The sequence below is a fragment of the Talpa occidentalis genome, unplaced genomic scaffold (genome assembly GCF_014898055.3).
Source record: "Talpa occidentalis isolate TD23 unplaced genomic scaffold, MPIMG_talOcc4v2.1 talOcc4.6, whole genome shotgun sequence".
Lineage (NCBI taxonomy): Eukaryota > Metazoa > Chordata > Mammalia > Eulipotyphla > Talpidae > Talpa > Talpa occidentalis.
In genome coordinates, this window is record NW_023604972.1 from 112805129 (window position 1) to 112826599 (window position 21471).

Here is a 21471-nt window from a genome sequence, read left to right on the forward strand (position 1 = left end):
GCAGCCCCGAGCTCTGCCCTCTGACCTCAACGACGAGGCACAGAAGCGCCGAGCGCTCCGGCGGCGGCACCCGCGCCGGTTTTCCGCTCTCCCCGGCGCTCTTCCGCCCGCGCGGGCCTCGCCCCCGCCCCTCCGCCACCCTCACAGGAACCGGCGCGGCCCGCGCTCCCGCGCTTCTCTCCTGCCTCCCGCAGAGGCCTGCCTTTTATAAGCGCCGCAGCCAATGAGCGCGCCCCTTTCCTTCTGCCCTCCCGCCCGGCCAATCGCCGCGCCCCTGGTGTAATCTTCGGCTCCTCGGCTGCTCTCGGCTATTTTCGTCGCTGCTGGCTTTTTCTGGGGCTGCTAGCTCGCAGCCAGAGACGCTGCTTTTTTTTCCGGGTTCGGAGCCGTTCCGGATGCTTTAGGCTGCCGGATGTCTGATCTCCGGATAACTGAGGCGTTTCTGTACATGGATTATTTGGTAGGTGCCCGGCCGGGGTGGCGTGTTGCGTCTTGGACCTCGACGTGCCCGAGGTCCCTCCGCCCGGAGGAACAGCCTTTTTGCTTTCTTTGGGATGGGATGCCTCCGGGGTTCCTGCTCAGCCAGCCCCGGAGCTGGGCTGGGACCCGCGCGGGCGGCGGGGCGGCTGCTCGCACCCGATCGGGGACCTGACAGGTAAAGGTGCGCCCCCCGGGCCAGCGCTGCTGCCAGGTGAGGGGCGCGCGGGGCTGCCCCGGAGGGGCCGCGGCGGGGGAGCGTCCCCTGCCCGCGCGCTGCTGCTCCTGCTCGGCTCCCCTCTGCGCTCCCTGCAGAGGACTTTCTTTCCGCTCTCCCTGTAGTAGCAGAACTCCAGGTACTATTAAAGAGCCATAACCAGAATGGCTTACTAAGTGCCCGGCAGCCCCGGTCATTTGCGTGTTATTAGATCTCTAAAGCTATGACCTCGGTCGCTGCGAGGGTTTAAAAGCACATTACCATAAAGTAGACTGGACTAAACTACATCGCAGCCCGGCCAGAGCTGGGCTGGGGAAGGGCAGGCATTGCCCCGCCGCTCCTGTCGTGGGTGCATGCTGCTTTTCCAACCTGGGCACGGGCGGGAGCCCAGCTGTGCTTTTAGGCCAGTCTTGTGCTGAGAAGTTCAGGTGGGAAAAGTGTTGGCGCAATGCTGGGCTGAACATGATTTTTGAAATGGACACGTGTGTGTGTTTGTGGAAATATGCAAGCCTGTGTAGATATATATGTCGTTCCAGAGTTGTGTGTTTGTGCTCAGGGGGGCGCCTTATTTACCGTGGTTGTGTTGAGTCCTTACACTTGCTAATAGGTTTACCGTATTAGCTGGAATTGCTGTTGCCCTGCAGTTGAAGTAGATGGCTGAAAACGTTGACCCTCCTGTCATCTCACTGGATACGTGCAGTCGGTTTTTGAGTGCAGATTGGCCTAGCAGGAATTTGCCAGTGCCTTCTAGGAATCACACTGAGAAAAACTGAATGTTTTTATGATCAAGAAACGCTGGACACAGGACTGGTTTTGCAATGTTATCTTGTATTTGGGGTGAATTTAGGGAAGGAAATATTTCCTTGAAGCTTCATGGGTAGGTGATCTTGTGATTGCAGTTAATGCATGACCTTGTGAATGAAGCAGTCAGAAATTCTAAGTTCAAATTCTGTTTTGTTGTTCATTTGTTCGTATCAGTAACTTCCTATATCTTTGTGATAAGGGGACATTATCCACCCACAACTGGAGTCTTTTAAGGGGGTTATGTGATTATGAGTGTTCTTTACAATGTAAAGTGCCATGTGGGTTAAGAGAATTGCAAAATGTTAAGGAGTATTTTCTAAATTAAATAACTGATTAAATTGTAGTTTGTCTTATAAAATATAGTACAAGTTTTGTCTTGCAGTCTACCTACATTAAAGCCAAAGTTGTTGAGAATCATTAACAAAAAAAGTTTATATTATCCATGGTATAGAAAGCTAATTTTGGATAAATAAATAGTTCCTAAAAAGGAAGTCAGGTGGTTCTGATCATTTTATCATTTTCTTTATTTATTGGGTATGCTTTAAGTTTACAAGTTGCATTACAAAACTTTTATTTATTTTTTTTTTTTTTTGAGGCGCTAAATCTACCAAAGCATTTAGTGTCGAAAAAAAAAATTGAAAACTCTGGTCAATATGCAGGTTAATTTCTAGGTAGTCTAAGGCTGGGGGATGAATATTTTCAGGCTGCAGATTACCCTAAAAACAGACTGATTTCTTTTTCAATTCGTTAACAGTTTTGTGTCAGAAAAACTGGGCCTCAAATTTAACATGACCTTTTCGTTTTACCTGCCATACCCTCCCTCCACTTTTGCTTTTGTATAAGAATTGTTCTTTTCTTCCTTTAATTAGGCCTTAAAAAAATCCACAGGTGTAGTGAATTAGCCTCATAGAAATAACTGGCTAGTCATTGGGGCTGAGAAAAAACCTTAAAGTAAGTCCTGTGCCTAATTCCACTATGAAAAGGTTTTAGAAAATCCTTCCAGTTTCAATAAAAAACTGGACTTAAAAAAAACAAAACCCTGAGGTGGTATTTTGTGTTTCCTTTTTTGCTTATCAACTTTCAGATGAAATGATATGCCCTACATCATTCCTCTCTTTGTGCCTTTCAGATTGACTTGTTTGCTTACGCATAATCTTTGCAAGGTGTTTTTTAAAAACCATTTTCTGAAAAATGAAAATGCATTTTGTTGATGGTTTCTGGGCTTTTATTTTTCAATAAAATTGGTGCCCAAGGTTTTTAATTTACCTGGAGTCAGGTGGGTGGTGCGCCTCTCATTCTGTGTTTCACTGTTCAGGTTTTGCCGAGTTCGAGGACTAGCTAGCGAGGACTTCCTTCCATGAACTTGGCGGGAGTAACGGTAACGGTGCAGGCTGTCTTTTCTTCTTCTTTTCTTTTAAATCAGTGTTTGACTTTCTTGTTGTTGCTTTGGAAGCTGGAAGAGGGAGCTATGTGTGTGTTGTCTATTGTTCTTCTGACGGGTTGTCATCACTTAACCTTTAATTTGTAGAATAGAAAGGAAGAGAATTGAAAGCTAGAGGTTCTATTTTTAACAGTTTTGAATAATAATTGACATTAAAACGGGTGAAGAAGCGCTCTAATTTTATAAGTTGCTTTTAATTTCTTATCTTAACTTGAAACTTATATCTTAAAAGAAATGTTCTCAATCAGAGGTGACAAATAAAGTGAGGATCAGAGGCAGTACCTTAATGTTTAAGACGGGTTTTTTAAAATTTGATTTTAATTCAGCACAGCAGTGGCAATTTGCTAGTCTTAAAAATTACTTGTATGACCCAGTGCCCGACTTGGTTCATGATATATAGTGGGGACCAATATTTTTTTGAATTAAATGAATATGAGATAGATGGGACAATTCAGTTTTTCTCACCTGCGTGACTTCTGAGATGAGATAAAATCTGTTTGGATTAGGTGTTTTGCTCTGGGGAATGTAAAATGTATCCTTTATTTTTAACTTTAAGATTATCAAGGTATAATTTAATTGCCTGTCTGGCAATTTAAATATGAAAATTCCAGTTGATAAGGGAATCTTTCTACAAGGCCCCTCGCCTTGGCTCCATTTTTATTTATTTTAATGGGACCTGTCTGGTCTGTGATAAAGATTTTGTTGCTGGTTCTGACAGGCAGTACCAGCAGCTTACTCTTTCTTCTGACAGGTAGAACTAGTAAGACAATATGCAGAGCTTTGTCATGTATAATAGTCACCTATAATGAAAGAGAAAAACATGTCTACCAGGTTTTCATGGGAGGCTAGACAAGATCAACTTCTACATTTATTTCAGTTTCAAATTTTCTGTTTGATTTTGCTAGTATATGTTGGTTGATCTAGATTTCACCTTGTTTCCTCTTCTGCCATCAAAACAAAGCAATAAAATGTGTTATGCTCTATGTAATACCTATGATGATTAAATGAGAAAATGGAGGGAAAATGATTTATAAACAGAACATTACTTTTCAGATGTAAAATGTTAATATATTGTAATCATGTGATTGATATTGTGCCTCCTGTGACTATTAATGCTCAGTGGTAAATACTGGACTACCTCCACCTCTCAGTATACAGGATTTTGAAGTGGTGATCCATAAGCAGGAAGTCAAAAGACTCCTAAGGATTGGTTAGTACTTATAAAAGTAACATAATAACCATATCCTGTTATTTCCATTAATCCATTCAGCAAATATTTGTGGTATTTCTACACTGTGTATGGTCCTGAAAATCTTGAAGGAGGAGCCCCTAGTTGGGACCCTCTTGGTTGTAGGACTGGTAGGATGTGGCTCGAGAGGATCCTGTGAAAGACAAGTGCGCAAGGCAGGTAGGGGAGGAGGCCCGAAGGTACCCTGACTTTCTAGCATTTTTCTCTCATATATATTTCTTTGCTGTGAACTAAATAGCAAAGTTAGACTGGAGAATTGGACAACTAAAATTGCTTGATTAGTGTTAGATACTTGTGGTCAATTAATGATCATCACATTTGTATATTGTGCCTGGGACTTAATAAGGCCAGGGTTCTACATTTCTTCCTTGCCTAGATTGGTGAACCTGGCTGAGTTTCTTGACCACAGACTGTACCTGCCTTATTAAGAATTTGTCATCAGGGAAGATCAGGTGAGAGGAGGTAGAACAACCATGCTGAAAAACCATCACTGTTGGTTTTGCCTCATAAAAACCAACCCACCCACCCACCCACCAACCAACCAAAAACAGAAACTCATGATATACTCCATGGTATTAGTAAACTGTAAATGAACCCACTGGAAAAGAGGAGTGAAGGCACATTTATGATCTTCTCTGATGTTAAGTTATCTTAAAAATATGCTGTTTAATGCTCAATGACTATGAACATTGTAAGCTTGATGTTCTGACTACAGTCAGACTAACTATCAAGTAATGCAGGTCAAACTTTTTTTAGTTTTAAATGCAGTTGGATTAGTCAGTCACATAAATATTCTTTTATTAGTAGATCAAAAGATAAAAATACTGTGAATACAATAAACAGATCTACTACCATCCCTGGAATTCTCAAAGCACAAAAGTTCTGCAAACTTGCGTACCATCACTAGCTTTATGTCCTGGTAGTGTGAGTCCTACACCAGTGAAGTGATTCATACTCTCTAGGAGTTTGCATTCGAATGGATGGTGCCTAAGCCATGAGCTTGTTGGTAGCTTGGGGGTGGGGGAGTGGTTAAGCCTAAGAGTTACAAGGGTGACATCAATTAACAATTATTGAGTCCTTATTGTGTGCCTGGCAGTGTTGTAAGCGCTTTCCATCTGTAATGGCAGTCAGTCTAGTTTATGTTAGCTCCCCAAATTCATACCTCTAACTAGCAGTAGTGCTGGGATTGTGGTCCCAGAGCCCTCCTTCTTCACGACTGTTAGGGCAGGAATGGACACAGGGCAGGTTTTCTAGGATCCAGCAGAACCGGTAAAGGAGGAGTCAGAGTCCTCAGTGGCTTTTTGCAGGCTTTTATTGGGGTTTACCAGGCATATGGCAGGCAGGGGTGCTGGGGGGCCGGGAGGCTGGCAGTCCTCCCAGCCCCCAGCAAATCCTCACTCTATCTGGGCTCTCTGGCGTTCTCTCTGCTTCTCTGCTCTTTCTCAGCTTCTCTTTCGGCTTCTGCTGACGTCCCTGTGACGCCGCCCTTAAAAGCCAAGTCTCAGCCCAGGTGAATCCCATCTACCTATGCCCACAACCTATTTCAGGTGCCCGCCATCAGACATGCATTCAGGACCGCAAGGATCCATCATCTATCCTGATGGCGGGAGGGCAGAAAAGCCTGGCATTTTTCCTTACCCTACAACGACCTTCTTTCCAGTGTGATGTTCAAACTGTTGGAATGCAGCTCAAATGTTCACAGTGTATGTCATGTAACTACACTGCTTCTTTTTTTTTTTTTTTTAAAGATTTATTTATTTGTGCATACAAGAGCTGGGGTACAGGCCAGAGATGTTGGGGGGGTGGTTGAGATGATTCACCAGAGACAGATACCAGAGAGTCCCCACAGTAGACTTTTAAATAAGCTGACAAACGAACCCTGAGTTTCATCCAGAAAACAGAGCTTGTGGCAGACAAGAACATGTCCTTGAAGTTGGGGGGCAAGTAACAGAGTTGCTTGGAAACCCATGTGTGATAACTTGGTGAAACATGGTGACCCCAGTCAGGAGTGTGGAAAGGAAGGCTCAGAACACAACCTAGATCTCTTTCCAGCCAACCTTCTCCATGATGGTCATTTAGCAGGGCCAACTCTCTCAACATCATTAGCAGACCTGCTCACAGCCTCTAGTTTCTTTAAGGGGGTCAGGGAGTACTCCCCTGTACCCTTGTGCTTACGAAGCAGCAGTGTAGGGCCTCCCTGGTGGCACAAGGGGTTAAGCATAGCACTATGAGGCAATCCGCAGCCTCTGCAGGCCGAGTTCCATACCCTGCCAGCCAGGGAGCAACCCACATGGCACAGCAGACCTCTCCTGACTCGCTTACTACTCCCCTCAGCAGTGTGTTTCAGTCAGTCTGCCTGTTCTGTTCCCTGCTCTGTCTGTGATGAATCCTCTCACCCTCCTGCACATCTGGCCTGTATCCCAGCTCTTGTATAAATAAAAATAAATCTTTAAAAAATAATAAAAAATAAAAAGTTTAATGTTCTCCGTGATCAAGTGCTGCCTGGGAAGTGGGGTTGGACCCAGCAGACAATAGGCCTCGAGTCAAGTGGCCTTTTGAGTATGGATTGCAGTTGGACAAAGTCCCCTAATGGACATTACTTATAAAGGATTTTGTTTCTGCAGAGAATAGATTTTTAGGGACAGTCTGGTTGGTTGCATTGTAGATGACAAGAAAACTGGAGTTTGCTTTGATGCTTCTCACAAATTAATAATGGGTTTTAGTTTGGAGACTGCCACCCCCTAGTTATACTGTGACTCTCCCACTGGCATCTCCCCAAGTGCTTCAGGTGTTTAGATGAGTCTTAGAAGCCTGGTACTCGTGGATACTTTGAGTGTCTCCCGAGTGGGCACATTTATTTCTAACAGCACAGACTTCATGGGCAGGTGGCTGTGGGACCCAATGTTAGAAGGCACCCACACTTGCTCAATGTTCTGTGGTCACCATCTTGAAATTGTTAACTTTTGGCACTTTGTGTTTTCCTTTAGCATTGAGTCTCAAAGGTTGTGTAGCCAATTGTCACTTCCAGTGCTAACATAGATATGGGTCTCTCTCTTGAATGACCCCCGGGTGTTGTAACTTGTATCCCAAACCATCTTGACCACTATTTTATCTCTAGAATTGAATCTGTTGCCAATTAAAATAGGAGACTATGTACCAACTTCAGTGCAAAATGTTCTACTTGCACCTCCTATTTTAATTTTCCCAACAGTCCTATTAGCCAGGTACTACTAACTTAGAGAATACTGACTTTTAGAAAAGAGGGATTTTAAGACGCTGTGAGGTGGGGTATTAAGCCAGATCACACAACCCATGGGGAATTCACCTAGCTTGGTGGATTCCCAGCCCATGCCTGTAAAAAATATTCGTTCAGCCTCCCTAATAATAATAGTTGTGAGAGGAAGGGTGAGGGAGGTGGCATGAGGCTTTGATGGAATGCTGGAAATTGAGGCTTCATGAGATTGCTGGTCTCCCGGTTTCCCTAGTATTCGAAAGTAGAATGCTCCTATTTGGTATAACTTGGCAGGTAATGCTCAAAATTTTTTCCTATATAAATTAAGAGTAATAGTGTTCCCAGGTCCCAGAAGTAACCTTCCAAATCATACCAAATAGAAACATTCTACTTTTAGGGGGGAATAGGTAGAGGGAAACCTGGGAGAGGCCTTCCGGGAACTCAGTGACAGCTTGGGAACTGCGTGGGTTTCAGCTTAGGTGAGACTTTGCTCACTTACTTGCTTTCACTTGTGTACCCATCTCTCCTTACACTTGTGCATAAACGTTGGGTGTTCTGCTCTTTGGCTCACAGCCAAACACACCTACATCATTTTGACAGTAACTAACCATTTGAAAAGTGGTTGAATGTGCAGGACAATCTCATTTATAAGGTTCCTTTGTACCCAGATTTACTGGGAACTGTTCTCACCTCTGGACTGTTGCTTTCAGGGTTGAGGACTTAAGTCCTAGTAATTTTGTCTATGTCTTCTCTTGGGCTCTTTTTCAACAGATTAACTGCTTCTGTGGCAGTTGGGGGAACGTTGGGGAAACGGACGACAGTGTGAAGCCGTACAGGAGTGTTGATTGCGGTACAGAACGATTGTACCTGTTCCTAATCAGCCTAGACATGGAGTCAGGAGTGCAAAGGAAATACAGTTCTTTCAAAGTTTTATTTTTAATAAGTACAAGTATTCTGAATACAAGTGCAGGAATAATAAACACACTTCTGGGTACCTACCTCCTTAATTGAAGAGCTGTTAATTTTGCCATTTTAACTACAAAAATGGTCCTTCATTATTTTTTAAAGAAACCTTAAGACTAAACCTAAAGCCCACTTAATTATCCCAAAGTCAGTGGGTATCATGCCCATGCATGTTTTTCCATTTTTATTTTATTTGCATGTGTGCATAAACATGTAGTATTTTTTTGTGTTAAACTTTTATAGACATTGTCATATACCACCCTTTTCTTTTTGAAGCTTATTTCTCTAATAATGTTTTTGAGAGTGATAAATGTTGCTGCAGGTGGATCAGTAGATAGATACTTATTCTGTATTTCTTGCTTGGATGTTACCATTTCTGGTTTTATAGGTAGAGATTTTATTTGAATTTTGTGAAACACTCACAAAAGTGAATAGGAGCTGGTTTGAGGCATGATTTCTTGTGTTTACTGTTTTTTGTAGTACACAATGAATCATATAATTGTTTAATGCAATTTTACCATGCCATTTAGTTTTTATTATGATTCATCAGTTTGTTTTACAGTTTACAGCCATTATTTTGTAATCATATTAACTCATATGTACATGTGCATACATACATATATATATATTTATGTAGTCCTGTCTATGTAAGGCCTGAAATTATTTTGATAATGTTTATTAAAGTAAGAGGTTATTGAGTGAAATTTAGGAAATATAGCAAAACAGTGGAAATCATATATATCAGTAATCCAGCAGCCCATAGAGAACCAATTAATGTTTTCAATCCGGAATCATAACAAAGGTATAGTTTTATAACCTACTTTTTACATTTATGGACACTTAAATTTTAACAATTTCACTTCTATATTTTTCTGCATTATTCCAGTAAACCATACTTTTCTTAACTTATCAACTTTAATTGACTGTCTTACGTTTGTTCTGTTTTGGCTGTTACAAATAATAGTACTATGAACTTTCCATACAAATGCTTTTGGGTATTTTATGATAGTGTGTGCTTTTTTTTTTTTTTATTTTTTTTTTTTTTATAGAGGCATGTTTCATTTATTTATTTATTTTATTTGTTTGTTTATACATGCACTGGGCACAGTCAGAAGCGCAGGAGGGTGAGAGAATTCACCAGAGCCAGATAGTGTGTTTTGTTTTGTTTTGTTTTTAAAACACATTTTTTTTTTATTTATAGAGGCATGTTTTTATTTATTTATTTATTTGTTTGTTTGTTTGTTTTGTTTATACATGCACTGGGTACAGTCAGAAGCGCGGGAGGGCGAGAGAATTCACCAGAGCCAGAGCGGGGAGCAGAGCAGGCAGAAGGACCGAAGGACACTGCTGAGGGGAGCAGCGGGCGGCAGGAGAGGTCTGTGTGCCATGTGGGACCCTCCTCCGGTGGCCGGGGAGCAGCTGGGGATCGAACCGCTGCGCCGCAGAGGTCGCCGGCAGCTTCGCAACCCAGCGCTCAACCGCTGCGCCACCGGGGAGGCCCCAGATAGTGTGTTTTGAAGAGCAGTGTTTCATTAATAAATTTTACCACAAAAAGGGGTTTTAGTGCCAAGTGAGTTTGGAAATTGGGTCAAACAATGTTAAACAAATTTCTTTATTGGGTATCGTTTAATATGCTAATATATATAATGAATCTCTAAAAGGGAGATTATTACTTGTCATGTTTTTAACCTTTTTTTGCTTTATGATGAGGTTCTAGAGGTAGATTTGTAGGATCAAAAACACCTACATCTTAAAGCTATTCACGCTGATTAAATTAGTTAATGTTTGTAATGCATTTAGGACAGTGTCTGGGCATAATTGACCACTGTTTAAAGTCACAGTTATGTAATAATTGGTGATGATGATAATATTTATTGAGAGTTAATTCTGTACTAGGAGTTTAGGAAAGAGAGCTTCCCAGACATCATTTTTAAACTATAGGATTGAAATTGCAATTTAAAAATGCAACTGAAGACAGGCAGGGTCAAAGCAGGCAGAGATAACAGCTTATGCAGAGATACGGGATGACTAACCCCATCACTTCAAGGACCTCCAAGGGCCCAGTGTGGCTGGAGCAGTTAGGAGCAATACTACACATAGAGCTGCAGAGCCCTGCTAAGGCTGTATCCTAGGAACCTTCAGAGTTTCCTGAAGTGACATGGTCCCCATCTGATTGCAGGGTGGAGAACTATTAGAAAGGGAGGCATGACTAAAGCAAGAAAACCACTTAGGAAGATGTTGTCCTGATCCAGGAATGGAATGGTATTTGCAGCCAGAAAGAATTAAGAGGAATGCAGAAAAGTGGATGAATTTAAGCAACATCTAAGAATTGTCAGAATTTTGTAATTGGATGTGCAAGATGAGAACTGAGATTTCAGGGATAAATACCAAGTTTTTGGTTTGAGCTTTGTTCTGTTTTACCTATTTCTGAGTAGCCAGCCAACCAGTTGAAGAAACTACAGTAAGAAACCTGAGAACAGTGGTTGAATATAATAACAGTATTCATTTTACTCATGATCTGGGGGTAGACCAGGTTCAGCTGGCCTGGTCTTCTTCAGAATCCCCCATGATGATGGCTGGGTCATCATATCCTTGTTTGGCATGTAGGCTGGGAACACACAAGAGGCTGGGGGCTGGAAAACTGTGGACTCCTGTGGCAAACTCTCCTTGTGTGATCTGCATAATGGCCTCAGGTAGCTGCACTTCACGCATGGAGGCTGAAGGTTCCCAGAGTAAATGTATCCAGAGAAACTGGCAGGAGTACTGATCTAAGCTAGCCTGGGCAGCCAGGCAGCATCATTTTCATTACATTCTGTCCATCAAAGCAGTCTCAGAGGTATGCTTGGGGTCAAGGCCAGTGAGATGGACAGCACTTCTTGGTGGGAAGAAGTTGAAAAATTTATGGGCATGTTTTAAAACCTCCACAGGCATCAAGGAGGCTAACAGGGTCATGTAGTATGGTAGGTAGAAAGAGCAGGTTGGGAGTGAAAACAAAGAGTTTTATTTTGACCAAGTTTAAGCTACTCATGTTAAATCCAAACTGGAGATTTCATGTAGTTACCTGGAGTTTTGGAGCTGTTAAAAACAACAGGTAACATTTATTGTGTGGGAGGCACAGTCCTAAGTATTTTTCTTGCAGTATTCTTTTACAGTTACCATTTTAGAGATTAGGAAACTGAGACTTAGAGAAATTAAGTATCCTGCTCACAGCATGATGGCCCTGAGTTTGAAGCCAGGTTTGGCTGATGTCTGAGCTCATTTTTGATTACTTAGATGATTGAAGCCAAGGCCACAGGCAAGCTATCCAGGGAGGACTGTGCAGAGTGGGAAGGGAAGAATCCTGAGGAAGCTGGGTGCTTCAGTCAGTGCTGCACGTAGTAGGCACACCTTTTTTTGTGGAACCAGCAAAAGGAAAGAAGTCTAAAAATGGATTTGAGAGAAAGAGAGCTGAAAGGCTGGAAGAAAACCTGGAGAGTGTAGGTCAAACAGGCTGAGTAGGGAGATTGTTTCCAGAAAGAGGAAGTGGATAATTGTGTTAACCATTGCTTAGAGATCAGGGAAGACAATTACTGAAAAATGATCAGTAGATTCACGTCAGTGGTGACCTTGGCCGCAGTGCTTTCAGAGGCCTAGTGGGAGGTGAGGAAATGATGTTGCCACAGTTAAGCCTGGAAGAAATTTCACTATGAAAGACAAGGATATGTATGGGCTGGAACTGGAACGGTGGGAAGGCTGGGGGACGACTTTGCTTTTTAAGTGGGACTGAAGTTGGGATGGTTAAATGCTGATGAAGTAGGATATGAGGTCCCATTGCTGAGTGTGACTGAACTATGGTGAAGTTAAGGGTTTGAGCCAAGAGGTTTGAAGAAACTCGTGAGGAGTAAGGGTAGTTGCTGTGAACTGTTGAAGCTGATGACACAAATCTAGGAGGCTGTGACTTTTATTTTCCTTCCAGACTTTGAAGTTGTATTAGTGTAGGTTACCAGAGGGTGGGCAGTTAGACTGATATGGGTTAAGATTTTTTCACAGTGAGTCAGTGGGTGGATAATGTGGTAGAGGAATTTAGGGCACTGGCAAGGAAGTGGTTGAAGGGATAGACTGTGAGCTTTGACTTAATGGGAAGGAAGGAAGGACAAAGAGAAAGTAGTGGATGCAAGGGACTGGTGGTCTTGACGAGGCTGAACAAGTAATTGAAAACTGGAGGAATAGAAAGCTCAATGTGAGCAGACTAAGTATTGTGAAAATAATTTTTGGTCAGAGAGTTCACCTTTTCCCTCCTACTTTTAATCTTCTCTTCTTCTAGTCTTTCTCTACCAAAACTAGATTGAGGTTCCTTCCATCATTGCTCCTGGGGTTGCCTTAGACAGATAGCATATTGGACATCTCACATAGGTGTACAGCTAAGGGGTAAGTGTGGCTGAAATCCAGTCCTTGTTCAGCTTGCCAAGGTATTTGTTGTGCATGGATAGATGAGTCTGATGGGCTCACCATGGCTCTTCGTTTGTTTCAGACTCTGTTGCAGGACAAAACATGTATTCCTAGAGCCTGGCACAGGTTCACAAGATAGCTGCTAAGTAAATGGTTGGACCTAGAAGCTGTACAGACTCATGGTTAAGGGCTCTGATCGTTGAGCCAGAATGACTGCATTTGCAGTCCGACTCTGTCACTTGTCTGCAATGCAACCTCTGTGCCTCAATTTTCTTATATGCAAAATGGGCATAGTAATAGTACCTCTTCCCAGAGTTGAGTTAAAATATAGACAGCAGTTAAAAGAGAGCCTTGCATCATAAGCATTGTTTGCTATCACTGAGTTGGGACTTTGTATATAAAACACGGACTTGTGGTACTGTCATCACCCAAAAGATTTCTGCTTGCTCCACCTAAATAAATGCAATACAGCGCAATTGGGTTAAAGATACTGCAGCTGCTTGTTGGTGTTGGAAGTGACAGCTATTTCTGATTTATAGGGGTGAAAGGTCCTGGCATGGCAGTCGGTGGCCCACAGCTCCCCATGGGCCAATTGTACTTATAGCTGTTACGTAAGTTACAGCTTACAAATTGAGAAGACTCACTTTAAACTCCGTAGGCTAGCGTTATGGGGTTCCTGCACTAGAATTAAATCATTATTTGGAACACTCAGCTTCTCTTTGGTTGGAATTAGTTTGAAAGATGGGCTTCTCCCTTTGAGAACTTTCCCCTAGCTTGTTATCAGTTGGCCAGCTCTTTTGTCCCGTCTTCCCTTATGAATGTTTCCTGAGGGGCAGCATGCTGTAGAGGCCAGATCTCTGGGCTGATTTATTGGATAATGTTGCTGTTCTTTGTCATTTTGAATGTTTCCTGAATGTGCCTGCTCCTTTTATCAAGTCACTGTGTTAGGTGTAGGAAAGCCTCTTGTGACTATTGAATTTCTCGTTCTCTCTGTTTAATGTATATTGTATGTCTGTATTGTTCATCAGTAATATTTCTCTTAGTGTAACATAATTTCCCCCATGATTTGTTGGGTTTTCAAGATGTGCATTTTAAAACCTGGGTCCTTTAGACAGGTATATGTGATTACTTCTGGGTTTTCTTTGCACTTCCTGATTTTTTTCAGGGTCCCTAATGATCTGACCGTGGTTTGTGGGTAGGATTACTTTTTGAGTCTGAAGTGGAGTCCCTGTTTATCATTTCTGTGTTTTTCCCCTGCAACCTGAGTATGTGAGAAATTAGCGATGCTTTAGTTATCTCCTAAATAGATCTTTATTTGGGGGAATATCTCACTGCATTGGTCATCTTTGGAAATACCCAAAGGTGAATATTTTCCATGTTTTAACATCTAAGTGCTTATAGTTTTATAGTCATAATGTGAGTTTAATATTTACTTTGACAGTTTTTATAATGCAGACTTAGTAACATTTTTTCTTTTAATTATGTTGAGACTAGATCTTCAGTTGCTGAATCTAAAACTCTTCAAATCAAAGTCTTTTTAATGTAAGAGAACACAAGTCTAATGAAACAAGTTGCTAGAAAAGTTGAAATTACAGAGTTGTACAAGAAGTGATGCGTATTTTGAATTCTTTATGCAAAAGTTTTTTTGGATATGCCAACATGCAAATTCATGAGTATGAAAAATGATGGAGATGAAGAATCAAGATTTAACAAGTTAGTTTGTAGTTTGAGTCTCATCTCTTCTAAAACAGTTATCTATTTCCCAAAACCAGAGTGCTTAAGTGGTGTCTCTGGGGCAAAGATTATTTATCCCAATTGCTTTATATTATTGCAGTGAGTGATATTAAAACAACAATGGCAGTAACAACAAATGAGTATTCTTCTGAAGAGTGGGTATGGGTAGCATTTTCCTGGGCATTCAAAATGAACACAGACTTTGGTTTTACAAAACAACATTTTAAGCCCTGGATTTTATTTCAAATGTACAGTCCCATGTTCACATACCCAGCTACAACAAGAACAGAATCTGTAAGTTTTCAAATATTCCATGAAGGATATATGTCAGGTTAGTTTGGGGAGAAAAGTTTTCTTTTTTTTTTTTCTTTTTTTTTTTAAGATTTATTTATTTATTTATACAAGCACTGGGTACAGTCAGAAGCGCAGGAGGGTGAGAGAATTCACCAGAGCCAGATCGGGGAGCAGAACAGGCAGAAGGACCGAATTACACTGCTGAGGGGAGCAGCGGGCGGCAGGAGAAGGTCTATGCGCCATGTGGGACCCTTGCCCAGTGGCCGGGGATCGAACCGGCACTGCAGAGGCTGCGGGCAGCTTTGCAACCCAGCGCTCAACCGCTGCGCCACCGGGGAGGCCTGGAGAAAAGTTTTAAATTTATGCCCTGACTGATTTAAACCTAGGTCTGTCTAAACTCAAAGTGCACACTTGCTTTCTTCTACGCTCCCAGCCCCCCAACCTCTCTCTCTTCTTCCTATCTAACTTTCCTTGTTCAAGAAATACTAATTGAGAGCTTGGTGTTTGGTAGGCTCTTGGACATATGTAGATGATAGAGAGGAAACTCTAGATTGTAACACTGAATGTAATAGTTCTTTACCTGTGGGAAAACCATGAATAATGGACTTTGAGCAGGGTGGACCAGCAAGTAAGTATTTTAAGCTTTGTGGCCAAAAATAATTACCAAAAGTAATTAGGTCCCCACAACCTGAGGTGGGCATAGGTAGCCCTGGCACTTCACAGAAAAGCCCAGGTAGTTTCCTGATCATCTTTACTGGGGTGATTTTTTTTACTTTAAAAAAAATTTATTTTATATATTTTTTACATCATTTTTCATTTTTGTATAATGTATGCATTTTAATTTGGCTATAGTCCCCGTAAAATCCCCCCCGCCCTTGTTTTGATCCTACTCCCTTCTCCCCCCCTGTAGTGTGTCTCTGGTTTATAGTTGCCTGTTGATTTTGATTTTTACTTTATAATAATTAGTCTTTTTCCTGATCCCTTATTTAGGTTTTCTAACTTCCTGATATGAGTGAGATTTGTTTTCAAGTGCAATGAAGTCGTGTGGCTGTTCATACATCACTGAGCTAGAGGCCATCAGATGCTGGAATGATCGGTAGAAATGGAAGCCGGGTAGTAGAGGAAAGCTGGACAAGAGCCTATGGGGTTATGACAGGGAGTTTTATGTAAGATAACTTTGAAACTATTAAATAGTTTAAGAATAAGATGGTAAGACCTGATTTGCATATTAAAAACTTGCTCTAACTGCTACATGGAGACTGGATTATACAGCGGCAAGAGGATTGCAGGGGACATGGATTGGGTAGCTTGGCCTAGGTTTCGTGAGTTTGAGAGAATGTCTTAGTATTAGCATTCACACTCCTTTTTCCATGTCTGAGGACCATTTATTGATATTTAGGGCTGTTTACTAAGTTTTCTAAATTTATGCTCTGATTTCAACCTAGGTATGTCTAAACACAAAGTGAACACTCTCTTCCCCTTCCAAAGTCAGAGAAATAAGAGGGAAAGTCCAGAGTGTCTAATTCATGAGCACATAGGGAGTTTTTGGCCCTTTAGATCGTTTTCTTTAGTTCGCTTTCTTCTCTAACCAGTGTTTCTTTCTAGGCAGCATGATAATTTTATAAGTTGTTATCAAAGTATTAATTTAGTAAAAGGGCTTGGCCATTTAGATAATCTGAGGACTTGATATTATCCTCATAGATAAATTGAGGAGTTGATATTGACTCAGTAGAGGCATAGACTAAGTTCAAAGAAAGAATTCCTAAATAACAGTGTCTAAGCAGAAGGGCAATGCTGAAAAGTTGTCATTTATTCATACCCAAAAGGAATGGGAGATGGGGAATACAGGATAAATCCATACTTTGGGAAATTAAATAAATATAACTTTCCTTGTGGTTCTGCATAATGATGTTTCTAAGTGCCTGGTGGAAAATGTATTGCCAAGTGAATACCTATCATCACAAAATAACAATATAAAATATTGATAAGCTGAATATTGAGATCTTGAGTGGTATTTGGGCAATAAAATTTTACATAATGTAGATTAAAACCTTTAAACATAGATGTAAATTGCCTGGCTGTGTAATAATATAGGGTCTGGTTGAAAAAATTTTGCCTCTGGTACTGGAACTGTGGTGTAGAGTGCTGGAAGCTTAGCTCTCTGGCTTTGGAGTGTTTTTTCCTTTGGGAATCTCAGCATTAGTGTCGTGCTTAACAGTGTTTATAGCAAGAAGTTGTAGTCATGGAATGTGGATGATAGTAGAAGGAGAAACCAGGAATGTGAAGCAAGGCCTTGATTAGGTGTCCATAGAAGCCAGTGGCAGGGTGCATCTCCTGGGCCATCCCAGTGTCTGGGGCCTCTTGGTGCAGATATTGAGATAAATTCTTGTGCCTGGAACATAGTATATACTCAATTAAAAAATAGCAAAGAAATTTGGAGCTTATTGTACTTCCTTTCATGACTCATTTATTCCTACTAGTACCCTATGAAATATACACTCCTAGTATCCTCATTTTGCAAATAAGATGCAAAAATGTTAAGTAACTTGCTTGAGGTCCCACAAGTAGTAAGTTGCATGGCTGAGATTTGATTCCAGGGAGTTTGATACCCAAATCTGTGCTCTTACGTGCTCCCTGAACTGCCTCTCAATGAATACTTGTGGATTATTGAATTGAGCATCTGATGCTTTGCCTTTGATGGTATAAAACTGTGTTTGCCTACTTCAAGGATTTTAGAAACAAACTTTTGTGACCTCATTTTTTTAATTGTCCATAATATTGTTAGAATGACCACATTTGCTTCCAAAAATAGCAGTATCCCAATCTAGCATCCCTCCTGTAAGATCTATTACTTTACTTTTCTTCATAGCACTGTCATCTGACTTGAGTGCTTTTGTTTGGCATCCTTACTAGGGTGTAGGCTCCCTGAGAGCAGGAGCTTTGTATACTGATTGGTCTCCAGCACAGAGGATCCTGCGTGGCACAAAGTAGGTACCCACTACAGATTTGATTTTGTTTATTTAATGAAGAGGTTAATGTCAAGTACACTAGTGCCTTCAACTTCATCTTGGTCATTTAAAATCCTTGAACCTTTTCTAAATGATCATCACTCCATCCCCTCGTTACGACCCTGAGGCAGTCAAACATCCCAGGGACAGCAGTAGCCTAGCATGTTGCAACAAGGATAAGCTCTTCCTGCTTTCAGTTATATGGGAAATTCACTCCCTTAAAGTTTATGAGAAATACCTCCCACCACCTAAAAAAATGTGCTGCAGGCCTCCCAGAATCTTCTGTGCTGTTTAAAATATGTTTCATTCCTTACAAATCAGAATTTGACAGGTTTCTGCCACTCACCAGGGTCTGGTGCAGAGTCTGGTTCCTGTATTCAGTTTTTAGTGCCCATATACTGTTTCCTAGGTACTTATTGATTGTAGAATACTTTTGTCTAGATAGACTAGAGGATCATGGGGAATTGTCAAAAGTATTATTTGTGGTAGGTAAGTGATACTCTATTCACATGTATTTTTTTTTATTTGTATTTTTTTAAAGATTTATTTATTTATGCATTCAAGAGCTGGGGGACAGGCCAGAGGTGTGTGGAGGTGGTGAGAGGATTCACCAGAGACAGAGTGGGGAACAGAACAGGCAGACTGACTGAAATACACTGCTGAGGGGAGCAGTGGGTGAGACAGGAGAGTTCTGCTGCGCCATGTGGGTTGCTCCCTGGCCGGCCGGGGAATAGAACTCCTGCAGCAGAGGCTGCGGATTGCTTCATAGTGAGGGTATTTTTATTTTAACCCCTTGTGTCACCAGGGTATTTTTATTTTTTATTTATTTGTTTTTTCAGCATGTATTTTTATTTTATTTTATTTTATTTATTTATTTATTTATTTATCTATCTATTTATTTATTTATTTATTTTTGTGGGGCCCTTGCTGGCGGCCCGGGAACGAACCAGTGCTGCAAAGGCTGTGGGCAGCCTCGCAGCCCAGCGCTCAACCGCTGCGCCACCAGGGGAGGCCCCAGCATATATTTTTAAATTGGCTTTTGGTAGTTAGTATATTTGTTGAACCCTAAGATATTTGTGAAACTGCTTTACTTGCAAGGTTTATTTGACTTCATTTACATTCATTTTTTCTTAATGATTGGGGGCTTTCAAATCTGAATGATTTAGGTTCAAATTGTGGTTCTATTGCATACTAGCTTCTTTCTGTTTCCCCATCTCTAAATTGAAGATAATAAAGTGAACATACCACATTTTCATTTAACTGCCTTACAGTACTGTCCCTCTTGTTGAGAAGACACTATCTCTTTTAATTCTCTTAACCACTGTATCAGTTAAGATTGGAAATAGTTTTTTTAATGATGGTCAGCAAATGAGTTTCTTTTTCTTTTTCTTTTTGATTTTTTTTAATCCTCAATAGCTGATAAAAAGTGAAGAACTGAATCCTCCAAGGTAAGTGTTGTGAATTATTTTAATCTGGTAAGAATAGGGAGGATTTCTTCCCCTTTCTCCATACACTCTAATCAGAATTTTCAGAAAGAGAATTGTTCTTATCATCTACACTGAGCCAAAATCTGCTTTTGCTTAGACATTACATGCAAGTTTTAGTGCCATTTTATAGAAGAGTGGCTAAAATTTTGCTGGGATGAAGTCTTTATATTCTAGTATGACTATGCCTGTAATTGGTGTTTTTTTCTAGATGACTTCAAATCTTTGTGACTGAATTTCACAGAGATCATGTGCTGAAGATTTTTTACTTATTTTTTAGGAACCAACAATTTTTAAAATTTTTTTTCTTTTTAAAATTGTATTTATTTTGAGCTAATATTGTTTTATAGTTATTATTCTTAATAGTGAAGTCAGTGATTCCTTTTAAAATCACTGGCTGAACTCTTACCTATTCCTCCCCCAGACAGTTGTAGATTGCTTGGGAAGTACCAGTAAATGCTTTTGGATGGTGGCAGCACTTTCACAACTTAAAGTGTTTTAGAAGTAGTGGGGAGGCCAATTTTGTTGGCTTTGCTTTGATATCAATGTTTCTTTACAGATTGATTATCACCAACCTTTTTCCTTGTCTGAAGAAACTATAAAATAGATGTTGAAGACCAAAATCCTCCACATTTTGTAAACAAAACCTCATGCTATTTTGTAAATATAAGTGTATGAGTTTTTTTAAAAAGTTACTTATTTCCAATTTAGGGAGAGTAACCTTTCCAGTGTTCTGAGGGAGTTGTTAAATAATTCACTGTTAATGTTTTCAGTGACAACACTAACAGAAGGAGATACCAGCTCTGAAGTAGGTGGCGTTCCCAAGGGTTTGTTTCTGTCAGTCTGGAGGAGGGAGTGAAGCCTAGTGACAGACTCGACCTTTGCTGAGAGGATTCCACCCACTTCCCACTTTGGAGCTCCCAGGCACCTTGGAATGCAGTGAAAAGGGTCTTTTTTTCCGCAATTCCCCCTAACCCTTCATCTTTGCCTCTAGCCTCTTTGTTTTGGGAAGCTGTCACTGAGACAATGCCAGATCCTAGCTGTGTTTGAAAATCAATAGCCCAAGCATGGACCGGATTCTCAGTGTGTTCTGCTCTCCCTGCCCATTTCTGGTTGCCTCAGTTCTGACGTTACTGAAGAGCTGGCTTGGCTGTATTAACCTTTAGCTTTCCTCACATGCGTAGTTTCAGAGGTGCAGATAAGGAGACATGACTGTCATCTCATTTTATATCAGTATGAGGGATTGCACAGCGCATCCAAATATTTAAAATATTTTAAAAATAGTTTTTTTAAAGATTGTTTATGCATACAAGAACTGGGGTGTAGGCCAGAGGTGTGGGGAGTGAGAGGATTCACCAGAGACTGAGTGGGGAACAGAACAGGCAGATCTACTAAAATACATTGCTGAGGGGAGCAGTGGGCGAGACGAGAGGTCTGCTGTACAATGTGGGTTAGCTCCCTGGCTGGGGATTGAACTCATGCTGCAGTGGCTGGTGATAGCTTGATAGTGCTGTGTCTTTAACCTCTGTGCCACCAGGGAGGCCCCCCAAAATAGTTTTTTTTTTTTAAGAAAAAGAATAGTGTGTTTTTTTTTTTACCTGCTGATGGTACTGGACTTTGTTAAATCTTGGAAAGAAAATTTTGGGAATGTGTAGTAAATAACATTGCCATCTTGTTGAAGTTTTTTTTTTTTTTTCTCCTTTATTTTCATGCTTACCTTTGAAATTTCTTAGGGAATACAACAATAAACTGTAAGTAACAATATTTCAAATTAGTGTCCTCTTTTTCTGGATTACATATTCCCCCTACCCCCATAGGTCTATCTTAACTGATTTTAACCAATCTATAACTTGCTGTTGATTGCACTTCTTTTTTGTGCTTTCGTCAGATGAGGTAACAAAGAAGGTGAGATCCTTCTAGGGGGCATTGTTTTTGAAATAGTACTCTTTAATTTTTCAGGTAAGTATAGATGTAGACTTCTGAGTGTTGGTTTAGAGGCCACTGGGTCAGAATTTATCTCAGGTGAGACCCAGTCTTCAGTTGGGAATAATTAATCTTTCATTCCAAGTTAGACATTATGTCCCATAGGCTTATAGTTAAATGGGTTTTTGCAACTAGAGCACCTGCACAGGAGAAAAAT

The 21471-nt window shown here is 40.9% G+C and overlaps 1 protein-coding gene across 3 annotated transcripts in view; it reads left to right on the forward strand.

Moving 5' to 3' along the window:
- Positions 1–314: 314 nt before the first annotated feature.
- The window catches only part of ARL15 (ADP ribosylation factor like GTPase 15), a 379011-nt gene continuing 357854 nt past the window's right edge, over positions 315–21471 (forward strand). The window contains exon 1 of one of the 3 annotated variants that reach the window (XM_054687937.1): positions 315–460. In XM_054687937.1, coding sequence (XP_054543912.1) covers positions 413–460 — 48 coding nt within the window. In that variant the 5' untranslated portion in view covers positions 315–412. Of the gene's footprint in view, positions 461–2106; positions 2877–21066; positions 21083–21471 lie in introns of those variants that run through there. The other 2 variants (XM_054687938.1, XM_054687936.1) reach the window with 2 other exon arrangements.